This window comes from Colletotrichum lupini, chromosome 5, assembly GCF_023278565.1.
Source record: "Colletotrichum lupini chromosome 5, complete sequence".
Lineage (NCBI taxonomy): Eukaryota > Fungi > Ascomycota > Sordariomycetes > Glomerellales > Glomerellaceae > Colletotrichum > Colletotrichum lupini.
This window is the reverse complement of record NC_064678.1, coordinates 2,343,847-2,358,487: the sequence shown is the minus strand read 5'-3', so window position 1 is coordinate 2,358,487 and position 14,641 is coordinate 2,343,847. Positions and strand designations below refer to the sequence as shown.

The 14,641-nt window shown below is 53.0% G+C and overlaps 2 protein-coding genes across 2 annotated transcripts; both read right to left on the bottom strand.

The window, feature by feature from the left end:
- Positions 1 to 198: 198 nt before the first annotated feature.
- On the bottom strand, positions 199 to 4,127 carry CLUP02_10104 (uncharacterized protein; the record flags this gene model as incomplete). The annotated part of the gene is made up of 21 exons (XM_049289080.1): positions 199 to 237; positions 313 to 494; positions 545 to 593; positions 662 to 875; positions 1,152 to 1,206; positions 1,264 to 1,519; positions 1,550 to 1,798; positions 1,862 to 1,982; positions 2,101 to 2,238; positions 2,292 to 2,428; positions 2,484 to 2,592; positions 2,678 to 2,934; positions 3,000 to 3,075; positions 3,134 to 3,257; positions 3,361 to 3,379; positions 3,462 to 3,540; positions 3,605 to 3,641; positions 3,673 to 3,722; positions 3,790 to 3,838; positions 3,898 to 3,917; positions 4,000 to 4,127. 21 exons carry the CDS (start codon positions 4,125 to 4,127, stop codon positions 199 to 201), a joined length of 2,388 nt encoding a protein of 795 aa, XP_049146224.1.
- A 1,997-nt stretch (positions 4,128 to 6,124) lies between these two features.
- Positions 6,125 to 14,389, bottom strand: CLUP02_10103 (uncharacterized protein; the record flags this gene model as incomplete). The annotated part of the gene is made up of 31 exons (XM_049289079.1): positions 6,125 to 6,245; positions 6,347 to 6,436; positions 6,613 to 6,639; positions 6,728 to 6,804; positions 6,870 to 6,925; positions 6,984 to 7,030; positions 7,121 to 7,494; positions 7,561 to 7,613; positions 7,691 to 7,895; positions 7,992 to 8,107; positions 8,169 to 8,298; positions 8,426 to 8,567; positions 8,637 to 8,677; positions 8,765 to 8,803; positions 8,871 to 9,032; positions 9,123 to 9,163; positions 9,219 to 9,335; positions 9,371 to 9,494; positions 9,574 to 9,685; positions 9,743 to 10,553; positions 10,630 to 10,719; positions 10,781 to 11,547; positions 11,607 to 11,703; positions 11,756 to 11,999; positions 12,086 to 12,191; positions 12,250 to 12,275; positions 12,347 to 12,408; positions 12,484 to 13,633; positions 13,697 to 13,865; positions 14,050 to 14,160; positions 14,280 to 14,389. 31 exons carry the CDS (start codon positions 14,387 to 14,389, stop codon positions 6,125 to 6,127), a joined length of 5,817 nt encoding a protein of 1,938 aa, XP_049146223.1.
- Between the last annotated feature and the right edge of the window lie 252 nt (positions 14,390 to 14,641).

Here is a 14,641-nt window from a genome sequence, read left to right as displayed (position 1 = left end):
TGCCCTGCACCTACCTTCCTACCTACCTGATGTATCTATCTTGGCTGTACAGGGAAGGCGAGACTCGACGAAGACGGCGTTAGGAAGGCAGGAGAGAAAAAGAGAAGGAGACGGAGACGGAGAGTAGACGGGAGGAATGGAAAGTAACAAAGTGACCTCGGCCAATGTATCTTTCCCATCTTTCCCTTCCATTTCCGTCTAGCCCCCACCACCGCCTCTCTTCCTCGAGGCCGATCCCTAAATCCGGACACCAGACGACGTCAAAGACACAGACTCGACTCGAGATGGTTAACTCAACCCGACCCAACTTACCATTGCTCTTGTGGCTTTGCCATGACAATTCTTCAAACGACGCAAGGACGAGGTGAAGAGACCCCTCTTCCCGCTTCCCGCGACCATATCCCGTACATCATCTTGAGGAATGACGAATTGTAACCGAAAATATCCAGAGGAGAAGGAGCACAGACGTGGCCAAGGCAGCGCGACAGCGACGTCTATCAAATCAATCAAAAAGCACTCTGACAGATAGTTCGCACATCTTCACATCTGCTGCCGAGGCCCAAGGAGTATTTTCGTCTAATGTCTATTGCCTTCTGCATCGCCACCGGTGGTCGTTATCATTGTCGTCGTCTACCCACGCATTCGCATCGCACGCACGCACCCGCGCGCGCTCCCACCAACTGTTGAGGAATTGGCGAGGCATTCGGTTGTCCATCAATAGGGGCGAGCGACAAGCACAGGAGAAGAGGGGAGGGCGGAAAACGAGGTGCCACGGTGCACCGTGATCTTCGCTGGACCCTGGTCGCCCGCCCTCGGAATGTTTGTGTCCCGTTGGCGATCCCTGGTACGGAGTACCACCAGCGGATGGCAGCAACCTGGCAGCGAATTGGCACCAAGGCCGTGCTGATGGGATCAAATAGGATCTGCGGCTCTTTTGACCCAGAAAAGTTCAACATAGCGGGGACAGCCACCCAGCCAGCCTCGCACACTCGCCCTATTCAACCCTGGGGCCTGTCACTTTATTGCGTCTCTTAAGATCTACGTAATATGTATCAGAATCTCAGCTCGCCTCGCGACCAAGCGAATCATGGCCATGTGTACGGACTGCGTGGTAAAAAAAAAAAAAAAGAAAAAAAAAAAAGGAAGAGAACCTGAAGCCAAAAGAAGGAAGCCGGCCGGTACACGAGGGACCAGTCGTCTTCAAACCTGGTTGATCAAGGCACCAGCAGGCGCGTACCAGATCTACGGATACCTAGGGCGAACGATCGAAGCAAACTTGGCCAACAACAACAAGCAGGGAAAACCAGCCAGTCGTTCTCCAAGCGCAGTATCCGAAAGTATTCCGGTGTCTTGCCTCAGTGACACCCACTTCGTGATTAACCACACGGGCTGTGTGAGCACGCATGGACGATGCCGAGTCCTCCATCTCAGCTCGACCAATCGTGAGCCTAGGGAAGGTGAGAGGCGTTGTCGTCCGAAGCGCCGGCGCAGCTACCAAGTCACCGTTGACCGTTTCAGACTACCGCCCAGAGAGAACCACGACGGTCACCAGTAGGGTGAGGGCCTGGTCCGCGGCGACCCATATCCAGAACGTACCAGGAAGACTAGACCCAGCCATACGGGCCGTTTGCAACCACAAGAAAAAGACGTTGGATCGTTCGGCTAAGTCGACACCCGTAGCCCGACACAGCGTGCATTTGAATGGAACAAAAAAAAAATGGCGGCCGTTCCTCTTCGTTCTACGACTGCAGATCTCGCATCGCTTCTCCTCCTTGACGTTGTCGTCATTGATTACATTCTCGGCATGCATCATCACCAGTGTCATCAAAAGTGCAACCCGGTCTGTTTACTTCATTTGAACCACAGCGATATGATTAAGAAAGATTTGGTCAAGGGGAGATGTTTTCAGGGCCTTGACCAAGAGAAAATAAAATGAGAAGATTGAAAGTACGTGCGTATCATACGGGCGAAAGAGACCGTTGCTGTCTCCACATGACGAGAGGAAAAAATGATTGTGTTCATACACTACGGACGGATGTTGGAAACCAAGCATACTAACCCCAGGGACATGGCAATTCTTCGCTCTCCCGAGTCCCCTACAGGTTATGAACATTTGCGGTCCAGGGGTTCAGCAGCTGAGAGACTTCCTTGGCGAAATGATTCCACATCACATCGGAAGCCCGGCGATCATCTGCGTTACTAGGATCCAATCTAAACATGACTTCAGTGGAGGGTGTACTGGGGGGAGGGGCAGCGGGGGGACCTAGGCGGTTCTTGGGTGCCACTGCGACGCTGTGGGAATACGGCTGCCGTTGTAGTTGGTGATCATGCCCGGAGGGGTTAGACAGGTTTTGGTCGTCCATGAGGAAACGGCCACGAAAGAGAAAGGGGGGAGGTGTGAGATCAAGTGGAACTGGTCTGGCGTATACTGTGCAGTAGAGTACAGGAAAAAAAAAAGAGACATGGGGGGGGGGGGGGGGCACGCCTAATTTCTTGGGAAGCCTCTGGGCCAGCAGCTGGAAAAACGATGTGAGGTTGAATCTGAGATGCGATTGCATCTGGGCTGAGTAGTGGTTCTCAATGGAATAGTCCCTACGGAGTGCTCAGTATCCGTAGGAGTTGGGTTGGATCCGAACGGATGCAAATGATATAGAGTAGTATTCGTAAGATAGACGACTCTGGGTCGGGACGGCTATGGAACATGTTCACCCCATGCTCTGCGCGCCGGGCCAATGGGCTCCCGTCGATCAACGGTCGGCCAGCGGCATAAGCGTAGGCGAACGGGGACAAGGGGACACAGGAGACTGGGAGCTGGGAGGTGACAAGGATGGAGCCAGCTCTCATAGCGGGAAGCCTCGCGAGCAGGGGTGAGCGAGGCCGTCGCCATTTAGAGAGCGTAAGCAGAATGCATGCGGTATATGGGGATGTGCCCCGCTCTCCAGTGCGGGTACGTAAGTACGGATATTCGTAGTGTATGTACGAAGATTCGATCCCCGGACAATCGAAGTCGACAAGAGACGGAGAGTGGGATTTGCAGAAGCTCTCTGTAGCATTCCCGGGTCCCCACCAACGTAGCTATCAAATATTCGCACACACTGGACACGGGAACAGACTAGGTAATAGTGAAGGCCACGCGACAGGGGAGGAGGCGTGGGAGGAAGCAAGCAAGCAAGCATGGGCAAGCTTCAATTCCAATCTCAGCCCGACAACAGGGGAGGGGGGAGGACAGACAGGGTGGATGGGAAACAAAACCTGGCCTGTTCATCATCCATGATGCACCAACCAGGCCGTTACCAATGTACAGGCCACGAATATCTACGGAGTACGGATACCTTACACTATAGACTACTCGGTACGTACCCACCGCCTCTTTGGCTACCTACATTGCACACCTGGCACACAGGCACTCTCTCTCTCCCGGTCGGTGCTCCGCATGCGCAGCATCATATCGAGATTGCAACGTGCCAGCCCACCGGCCAGCCATTCAGCCCTTCAGCCGTTATACGGGTGCCTGCTGTCTCTCGCCCCTGGACTGGGTCTCTTGTGTGTCTGAGACAAGAGGCTAGACCAGGGCCAGGCGGGTAAGGTATTTGCAATTGAGTACCCGTACGTAAGGTAAGGTGCGGTGCGCGGGTAAGGCCCTGTGAGAGTGAGCGAGTCCTGAGTCCTGACACGTCAAGCGAGATTCCCGTTGGCGTAGCTGCTGTGCGCGTTGTTTCCGTCTTGACACAACAGGACAAGCCAACCGAACACAGTCTCTCTCTTTCTCTCTCTCTCTCTCTCTCTCACCCACTCTCCCGCCACTCTCTCACATCAGACTCGTCATATCTGACGGACTCTTGACTGTGGAGTGTGTGGACAGCTTTTGCTCCCCGTTGCAGGGCCTCTCGCCTGTACTGGACACGACAGGGGGATTACTGTAGAATCCATCATGCCCACAATGCCCCATCCATTGTCCGCACGTCATATCCGCTCTTGACTTGCTTTACCTAACTAGACCTTTCCTTCCTTGGATAGCTGTGCGAACAGACGGGTCTCCCGATCTTGCAGCTGCCGTCTGCCGCCTGTCTGTCTGCCTGCCCGTTGGTGCTCTGCGAGGTAACCGCACGTCCGGTGCAGACGTGCATACTGCCATACCATACTCCGTACCTTCCTTCCAATGGTGTTCGTACTCCATACTCCGTACTTAACACTAACACTGAACGATATGTTCGCCAGAGAAGACCGTTATTTCCTTCTTTTTTTTAAAGCCCCTGCCGAACAATGTTGATGACTGGCGATACGTCCTTGCGCCCACGCATCGTTTCATACCTTTCAACTTTTCGTAGGGCAGCAACAGATCACCCGTTCACGCTGTTGTCTCTCCTCAAGCACGTATGCCGGACATGCGTCCAACATAAATGCGAGTACATACTAAGGACATTGAGGCTGCGAGGGCGGGATGTCAATGATTGGCAAAACATACCCCCCTGCCCTTCCCTGGCTTAGACACACGATACCCAGCCTGTATGTTTGTTTGTTTGTTGTGCAAAGACTGAGATGGACAAACAGGCCGGCCCCCATCCCCATCTCATCTCATCTCATGGTAAAGGAAACACGATTCCCCATCGAACCCCAAGTTCCAGATCAAATGCCAATGGGAATGGGAATGCAACCTCAACTGCATCGGTAAACCAACGCCCCCCCCCCCCCCCCCCCCGACCCGATGGTTTCACGACAGGGATGACAAAAACAGTCTCTCCAAAATTTGGTCCCTCACCGGTTCCCAGACCTGCAGAACGGATATCACTACTCATATCCGCGGCTGTGGTTCACCCCGATTCGATCTCGGCGTGCAACAGACAACAGGAAAAAGGAACAACAATCGTCACAGCCAAATAATCTCAGCCAAATTCTTCCTCAATCAGGACGGGGAGCCCCGCAGCCCAGACATTATGGAGATCCATCCACGATCCACCTCCCACTCTCCTATCCCACCCCGCTCGCTCGCTCTACGGAGTACTCGCCGCCCTCCCCTCATGCCGCACGACGTTTACGAACACTTTATCGGCGGATGAGGCACCTTGCCATGGCCTGGCACTTGCTTATGGTTCTCTGTTCTGTGCATGCGGTATACTCCGTACGGATTCCCATGTTTCGAAGAAGCCTCACAGCCTCAGCCTCACTTCCCAGCTTCTTCCCTGGTTCTCTCTCTTCCCTACCAAATTCCTGGATGTATGCTAGTCCTTTACCTGATAGCGCGTCCGTGATGTGACGTCTTGCTCAAACCCGTATACGAACAGAAATCTCAGCTAGAATAGCCCCTGATCATCGCCGGACGTAATGCATCTCGATAATTAGATGCCGCCAGATTTCCTCACGAACACAATCTCCCAAGACCCTTGCCAGCTAAGTAGAACAGCGTCAAGACGTAGTTTGTCCCTGTTTTACTACAGCTGGTTAAAGCCACACGCCTCTAGTAACGCCACATTTCACGGAGCTTGGCTCCGGTGCAAGATTGAAGAGAGACCCTAGCCACTAGTCCTGTATTGACGTGCGAATACTGTGTAGTCATTGCGGGTAGAAAAGCCGGTAGAGTGAACAGAGCGAGACATGCTTGGTGGTGAACCTATCTTGGGCGCAAATTTCCATCATGACAAATATCGCCCCACCCTGGTCCCTCCAGTCTTTAATCTTTAGACCCGTCGCGCGGCGTGCCTGTGTGTTGACTCTCGAGTCAAACAGTCAGTGCCAAGAGTGCCCCTTCCGGGTGAGCTAAATTCACCTACTGCCGCCTGCACATTCGCAGTACGTACCTTTTCTGTAGGGCAAAATGACAGAAAGTCGATGGTCAGTGCCCCAACACCGACGACAGCATCACATCTCATTTTGACACTGCCATCGACGCAACACTCTCTCACACGTACACAGCCAGCCACATCGTCAATGCAGGTCCATACTGCGAAGACCACCATCAGTCCACTCTCCTGCCGCCGCCTACCTACTTGCATTCAAGCTGAACCTCGTGCTATCGAAAAACATGGCAAACTATCACCTTGAGCTGACGATGAGATAGAGAGACAGAGGTAGGTAGGGAGTGAAGAAAGGAGAAAAGTGGCTGCATAACGACGCAATTACAGTGAAACTACACGATGCCACCAGACGATGGTACGCGTCGGCCGCAGCTCGTGTCTAGGCCATTAGTGCGCCAACACCTCACAAGCGTCGCACTCTTTACTTCGCGGTATCGTTCGTCGCCAAAGACGCTAGAGGACTTTTAGCATGACTTCATGCCGTGTGCACAGATATAACAAAATACCATTGGTACCTCACCCCTCTCAACATTGCGGTACAAAGTCCTAGTCACGTCTCCTTGTTATGCGACGAGACAGAATTGAAGTAAACTGAACTATGCGTCTGAAGGGAACGGGGCAAAATATCAGGGAGCCGGTTCAAGCTACCATTTGGTCCGATTCATAATAGTGGCGCTCGGTCAGCCGCACAATACATGACAGCATTTGTTTGACTTTTGTCTGGTTTATCAGATTTTCTAACATTTGTCATCTTTGGGTTTTTATTTCATTTTTTTTACTTTCCAACGTCGGGAGGCGAAGATGTTTTTTTATGGGTTACAGGTCCAACGAACCGTTGGGGCTTGAGCTATCCAACAGACGCGTGTCTTACCTTTTCACATGGACTTCAACTGCATTGACATTCAGGGTTTGTACGACCCGGGTTCCGATGGCACAGACTGGAAAACAGACGACATCGAATGTTGAGGATGATGAGGACGAGGATAACCTCCTTCAGAAGAGGGATCTTGGACTCACAAAATGGGTTACAGAGATCCGATGCCATACACGGCAACACGCAATAGACGTCTAGGTTACGTCAACCAAAATAGGTAGGTAGACAATGCCATTGTTCTCGGTGCGGCGACTCGCGGCTTGGCAACTTGAATCAGCTAACTAACTACCTTGTGTAGCAAATCCGTCCATGTTCACGGCCGCCCTTAACGCCTCCATTAGCACCCATCAGTCCACAGGGTCCTCTAGCCGCAGACTATCAGCAGCCGTTCCACGCGGCCGTCACAACGCTTCTGAAACCTTTTCTGCTGGAAAATATTCCTCTTGTATCGGACCCTGAGGTGCCACGGTGCCGCGGGAGAACGTTATACTTCACCCGCCGCGCGAGGTTCTTGTCTTCACTTGGCCCGCTCGCATATTCAGAGGACGCAAACGGTGTCCCTCTGATTGTGCCATACACGGCGGCTGTATGGCAGCCAATGCGCGAGAAGCAAAGAAGAATGGCTTGAAGTCTACAACAGTTATGACTCCCTGCTTCAGATTTTTGGGTTGGACAGAGAACGCTTTCCACGGCGACCATGCCATCCTGGTTCGCGTCGTGATGTCTCTGCTCTCTTCTTCCCTGGTCCTCATTAAGTGATGATGATGCGGCTGATGATGATGAAGATCTCGGGATGTAGTTGCAATCCGTGGTTGACATCAGCTCTCGCTATGAACAAGCATCATTTCCCAAGACACCATTCAGTCATCAAAGACGATAGCTCTGTGGAGTCACTTCAACAGTCAAGTCGAGGCGGGGAAAGGAGTGGAAGCTTTTCTCCCTCTCCCCTAGTCGTTCATCCGATACCCTTCTTCCCAGATGTCAGAAGCTTTCCGCACATGACAATGTTGAAGAGGACCTTCACAGTGATGTCTCAGCCAGACGCTATTCGAGGCCACTCTGGCGATGTGTTCAAGAGTCTCGTTGCGCGAATAAAATGGCGATTCACGACCCCTGGACGCGGTCATCCCCGGGCCCGTCAAGCCGCCGCGCAATACAATATGCACCCAGAAGGATGCGGACGCCGGAGGCTTGGAACCGCAACGGTCGAGTCGTCGAATGACACGACACTATTGCCATCATAGTCCTACCCGTACTTCAAAGTAGTCATGGCTCAAAGTCAGATTCGTGGGGAGGGGGGGACTGTGGACGGCCTAGGATTGGACTAGGATTGTACTAGGAAAACCCAACAGAATGACCCAGGAATCTGGTAACGAAACGCCTTCGCTAATCAACCGCCGGCGTTCAAGGTTACAAGACCGTTTTCGTTTTCCCTTCTTGCCTTCATCCGTCACACACCCTCTTTATTACCCTTCCCGCGTCCGGCCGTATCCGTGTCCGACCATCTCCGTGGTGCGCGCAGAATGGCTTCAGCTTGGAAAGGCGGGCCTCCGGAGCAAGTGACCGCATCGGTGCAAGTTTGTTTGCAGCATCTCCCTCGCTCTCTCTCTCTCTCTGCCACTCGGTCTTCCGCTAATAGAATTGCATTCCTCCTCCGTCCGGCCCCCAACAAACGGGGCCTAGACGCCGGCCCCCCCCTCCAAAGTCTAGAAGTCTAGACTCTTTGGGATTTTTTTCTATACATAATGTTGAGCCTGACCTGGCAAAGCCTGGGCACTAGCGGGAGCTTTTTTGGTAGTAGCGTTCCGCTGGCTTTTCTCCGTCCGCCGAGGGGGGCGTGAAGAAGCCCCCGCTCTCCCGACTGTTTATGGCTTCGTTGGGTTCTGACGCCTTTCACTAGTCTGTTGCTTGGTAGTGGCTTTTCTTCCCATACCCAATTCTGTGTCACTGGCCGTGCCGGACATTGCTACTGATCTGGGTTGGCGAGAAGTTTGTCTCGATGCCTACTCATCTACCCAGTGTTTTCATCACTTCCAACTCTGATATATTTGGAATCGACACTATCGATCACAAGACTTCAAGTATTGTATCGTGTGACTACCAGGCTGTTAGTCGTTATTCTGGTCACATATGAAATCTGATCAAGTGTGTTCAGGGCGGAGGATGTTGTGAATATATGATATATGGTAAGTGACACAAGATACCACCTCGTACTCGAGCCGTGAGCTTGTACACATCCATCCGCGTTCGGCCCGTTGCACACGGCCCGCAGTCGTATCCTCTCTCTTCCACGGCCTCGCCTGATGATCTGTTCCAGGGGTTGGTTTAATTCTCCCCTTTCGCTTCGCGAGCTTCTCTCCGGAACCCTGGTGGTTGTTCAGGCCAGGGTCATGGGCCTCTCGGAGGACAGGAGAAAAGGAAAAAAGTAGTCTCCGGCGGGGGGCCCAGGAGCTCACGTGGCATATCCATTTTCCCTTTTCCCAAGCCAAGTTTGGAGCTTTTGCGGAACTTAGTCTCCTATTTTGGCATGGCACATACATACGCCAGCTCACCGACAGAAACGGCTTCATGCAAGCGCGAGTAAGGATCGAGGAGTCCGATGATGGGGGGCGTAAGCTCACCAAGCATCCGATGGAACACGTCATGTCCACACGATGGCTCGATCTGGACTGTATTTTATGGGCTTTGGACGCGGTTGACACACATGGAGTGACGATGTTCCAGCCAGGCGACGCAAGGAGGGAGGAAAGGAGAGAGAGATATGTTGACATGACCCTGAAACCGCAGCAAGCGTAGTCTACCGTAACTCCTGGAGCAAGTACATTCTGCTAGAAACCCCGCTCCTTCGGAGCAAAATACCGCAACCATCACAACCACGCGATACCTGCTTCTAGCCTCTGGACCAACCTGGGACCGGCCTTGATCCTGTTCCTCGTTGCCCAACCGCTTCAAGGCCTCCCTTGCTGCCATGTGTGCTTGGTTTGCGTGTGTGGTACTTCCGTCCGTTAGGATAGCCATGCTGCGTCCTCAGGCTTCATCGCTGAAGGCTCTCTAGCCGTTGCCTAAGGACTCGCACGACGACTTGTGTGAGCGGGAGCTTCGCCGTCTATCCAGGAGACTAGGTCTCGTGGCCTGTCTGCCACCTTCTGCGCCGATTTGCTCAACCCCAGAGCGTGTTTCGAGGGTATTGCCTTCGTCTTTGTCCAGCGACTCCTGTGCATGGCTGTGAAGTGTTTGGTCCTGCTGGTTGGAAGGTCCTGCAGTAAATGATGCCATTGGAGCTACTTTATCTGACGAACGGGGGCGCTGAGGAGGGAAAGCCGCTGGCCGGCCCACGGAAACATCGTTTCCGTAAGGAATACCAGCTTTTCCAGACAGGGCCTGCAGCTGAACGCTATCTTCTCCGGCGTCGAAGGAGAAGTCTCTCATATGGCGGCGGGTCCCTGAGGTTCTTCGGCCAGTCGTAGCCGTCATGACATCCGGGTCGGTACCTGGCGGCCGCTCCTGCTTCGGCATGCCCGTTGCGGCCGATCCGTTTTCGGCCAATTCTACGCCGGTATGTGGTGCGTCGTCAGGCCGGTAATGTGTATCGGCATGCTCACAGGTTCCAGGAACGGCGGTTTTCTTTGCGGACGATTCTGGAGTGGCGATCTGCGCGGATGGTGCCGCTCGTCGTAATGGTTGAGGCTTCATAGACTCCAAGCCAGGTAACCTGGTTGTCTTCTGAATCGATGTTGATTTATTTGCTTCTTCTTCCGATGAGCTATCCCATGCTATGTTGAACGACGGAAAGAGGGCCTCCTTCTTCCTTCGTCTCGAGGCCCGCTGTTGTCGTCGTTCGGCCTTTCTCAGACCCTTGCTCAGTTCAACATCGGCATTGTCATCTACTTTAGGTTTCATGGACACTGGTCTGTTAGTATGTACACGGTACAAATGAGAAGGCAGGCGTTTCTAGGTACTTACAGAAGGTTCGATGGTTCAGGAGGGGACTCCCAGAGCCCATGGAGATCCGTGGGTTATCTAGGCTGTCGACTTTGCTGGTGCTGTCATCACCTACGCGCATCCGGTCAGCAAACGGGATAGGAGTGCTTCCCACTATTGAAGGAATAAGTACCTTTCTGGGGACTTTCTTTAGCCTTCTCGACCCTGGCCTTGAAAAGTCTCGAGGATTTTGCGCTTCTGTCGACGAGACTGCCAGACCTCGCCAGAACCACTGCACCAACACCTGCAGGAGTTACATCGACAAGAACTAGTTCCATACGTTTGATCTCAGCGCGGAAGTCGGCCTCTTTCGACTCCCATTCCTCAGACATCTTGGTGAACTCTTCAAGGCTCTTCAACTTTGTCTCCTTCTCCTCTGCGAGCTCCTGCTCTGTCTTCCTCAGCCGCTCCTGGAGATCCCAGTAACCCTCTAATAAGTGCAAGATGTAGGAGTTGTACTCTCTGGGAACCGGATCGAGGACATTCTTGGTCATCATCGTGTAGTGTAACGCATTAATCATCTGCTCCAGTGAGAGAGCACGTTCCGTCTCGTCTCGCTCTTGGTACCAGGCTGTATCGGCTGGCTCAGTTGGCTCTGCCGGGGATGGCGACAGCCGATGACAGGATGACTGCGAGCCGTCTGATTTAATGCTTGGGCTGTTGCTTGTGCCCAATCTAGCTGCACTCAGAACATCGAGACTCGCAATGCGGGGAATGGGCTTCCACTGGCGCGATCGAACAGAGGGAACGCCGAGGTGCGCAACAGATTCTTCTTCATCCGGAGGTGGATTGCTCAGCGTGAGCTCTGATCTTCTTCGTCGGGGAGGCAACGGTTTTGTCCATGAGAAGTCCGCCATGTTGGCTGGCTGATGGCAGATATCCGTTGGCAACTGGATTGTGCTAGTGAAGAGTGTGTCAACCAAACCGGCATCGAGTACTTTGGTATAAGATTAACGAACGCGGTGAAGTCTTGTGAGTCTTCCAGTGGTGAATTTTGAGATCGATCGTAAGAGACGTAGAAAAGGTGATGTTTTTCAACGGCCTTTTGACGCGTACCTCGACTGTTAGTGACGGCCCAAATTTGACTTATTCGGAAGGCGAATGGCACATTGATATGAAAGAGCAGGAGAGAGGTCGGATTCTGTGCGGGAATCACCGTGGGTGATTGATTGAGGTAAAGGGCGAGTGGGACATGAAGGTGAAGCTTGAATGAGATATCGCCATGTACGCGGATAGGAGGAAGAAACGAGCAAGGGCAGGCGAGGGATCGAAGTCAGGCGCGTTCGACCGATTGGAAGTGGCGAGTACATCAGACTAGGCGTGCCTTCCTCAGCTGCTACATGATACGGGTACTTCGAGCAAGACCAGCAGCTGCTTCCGCCCCGGTATTCTGTTCTCCGGGATGAATGAATGCACAAGAGTGGCTGTCCAACGAGACCTCAGTGGCCTGAAAGTTTACCGACACAGCTCTTGCCTCCCTACCCAGCCGTAAGAGTATTCTAGTTGGATGGTTATCCCAAAATCCTTTCAACTCCCTCTGGAAACTACGAAGAATGTGACGAAGGACGATATACGCGGCTATAGAGCAATCATTCAACACACAATGCCCAGCCTGGACACATCGGTTGCTATAAAGAAGTTCGCCGTCTATCGCGCTAGCCATGGCGAAAGTTCAGGTTTCTATGGCATTGAAGTGAACAGCGTGCGCTGTCGGCTGTGTTCCCAAACTCGTCGTAAAGATAGTCTCCTTCATCTTGCCAACTACCAAGATGATTGCATACGCGCTCCAGGTATCGACGCGCTAAGAAAACAGGTCCTCTGCTTTCTGCCGCCGACGGCCACGGCCCTCTAACTTGTCAGCGAATAGCTCTTTTCCCGTATTGCCACCACCTCCAAAGCGGCTCGGGAACAGCTCCTTGACGTTCGCGGCCGCCGCGCCCTTGATGGAGAATCCAGCACTTGAACCTGCATTATCGACTCTGTCCCGATCGAATAGGTCCTTCCTGCCGTGGCGGTCGTTGCTCACGCTCATCTTTTGCTGCATGATTCGCGTGGCTTCGTCCGCGCCGTCCATGACCCTGTCCATATGCGTCTTGCCCATCGATGAGCCCTTTATGGGAAACAGTTCCTTGGATTTGTTGTCTTCAGCTAGACGATCCCTGATGCCCGATGCCCTTTCTCTATTGTTTCGGTTGCTGGCCCTCGGCGCGCGTGCTGCCTCAACGTCCATGGCTGCGTCACCATCCAGATCCCGCATAGGTGAAGCGGAACGATTTCGTTGCCGGTTTCCTGCTCGTGATGACCGCCCAGGGAACAGCTCCTTTTCCTGATTGCGAGACGCATAGGATCGCTCGTCACGCGGCGTCGAATCTCTTGAGCGAGATCTCGGGTGACGTGCGGGTCTTCGGTCTGCCAGTGTGTCCTCATCGTCATCATACATGCTCGCATGGAACACCTCAGGGCTCGAGTCTCGGTCGCGTTGATTTCTTCCACGGCCATTGCGGTGACGATCATCTCCGTCCCGATTGCGATATCTGTTTCTGTTTCCCTCACGTCGTCTTCTCTCCTCCGGGTCAAATTCGGGGTGGAGAAGGTAGAACCGGCTTCGCTCAGCAGCACCTCGTATCTTCTTGTCGGAAATAACGGCAAATCGAATTTGAAGATTGACGTCTGGGTGGGATGCGACGGCCTTGGCTGGAATCGTCTCCTTAGGAGGCAACTGAGTTACGTCGGCAATTTCAATGGCGCTCAATGCTGCCAGAGCCTCTTGTGCCGTACTTTCCGACCCAAAAAGCAGGTTTGCGGATTCGTCATCGATCCACTCAACTCTCTCTGGAGTACCAAAATGACTCTTCACGTAGATTTTGATGTCGTCCGTGGTCAATGTGTCCAGACCTCGGATGTGTACCTTGTTACGTACTATGGTAGAATCTTCGAGGTCGCGTTCATTCGAGGGAGACGGCGCTGTGGCGGGTTGTGCGATGTTCTGTTGACGTTAAAGGTTAGCAAGCAAGCAAGTAGAAGTCGCACCACCAGGTGCGCTACGTACTGTGCCGTCGCCAATCGTCGCTGTCGGAGGTGCAAAGCCGTCGGCTACATCGTCCATGTTAATATCGTAGTCCATGGCGCTTCCGTTCTGAACTTGATCTGCGACGGCGTGCGCTCGTATGGTGGAGGGGTGAGGATAAGGAAGCAGATCGCGCGAGATGCTGGACGCGCTCCCGCGAATTCAAGCTTGTTTGATTTGTAGTAATTGAGTACTCCGAAGGAAGGCTGAGCTGCGCGGCGACGTTCCCCGAATTTTAAAGGTGGCGGGTTTATAGAGGGAAGGGTTGGCCAATATTGTAGAGAAAGAGAGAGAAACTACGTGATAAAAGGGCCATTGATCAACCCGACGTCTACTAGTCGGAGCTTACAGGCCGAAAGAGCTTCGGCCGCTTAGCGTCGTGGAGAATGAGGCTGACTGTGCTCAGCGGCACCATTTCCACTTTTGGTTTAGTGGATACGGAGAACCTACGCCAGGTGGGAGGCATTGTGTTCCGGCACCTGCCGGGTCTCACCGGCTCCGAGTCCTGTTCTCCCCGCTAATTTTACTTCCGTCTAGTCCAAAGGTCCTCCGATTCGGGCTCTACCGGCATGCCAACTTGATTTCACAGGCGGGAGCCATCGACGTGGAGAAAAATAACAAGTCTGCCACGCCGAAAATTTGCAGTCCCATTACACCTCGAATTAGGCACAGCATTGTGACAGGTGACTTTTTGTTCAAAAGACCAAGACTACCTTATCCTACCTTAGACTATCACTAAACTATCTCAAGGACTTTTTGTCTCTTTCCGAAGCTCCAATTCCGCTGTACATGTGTAGGAAAGTGACCAAGACAGTGCTTCTTTGTGCCCTTGGGCGTGAATAAATGAAATGGGTATAAATGTCCTCTATCAGGTGGATCAACCTTCTATCGTCTCGGAAGACCTCATTCGTGAAACATTCGCCACTG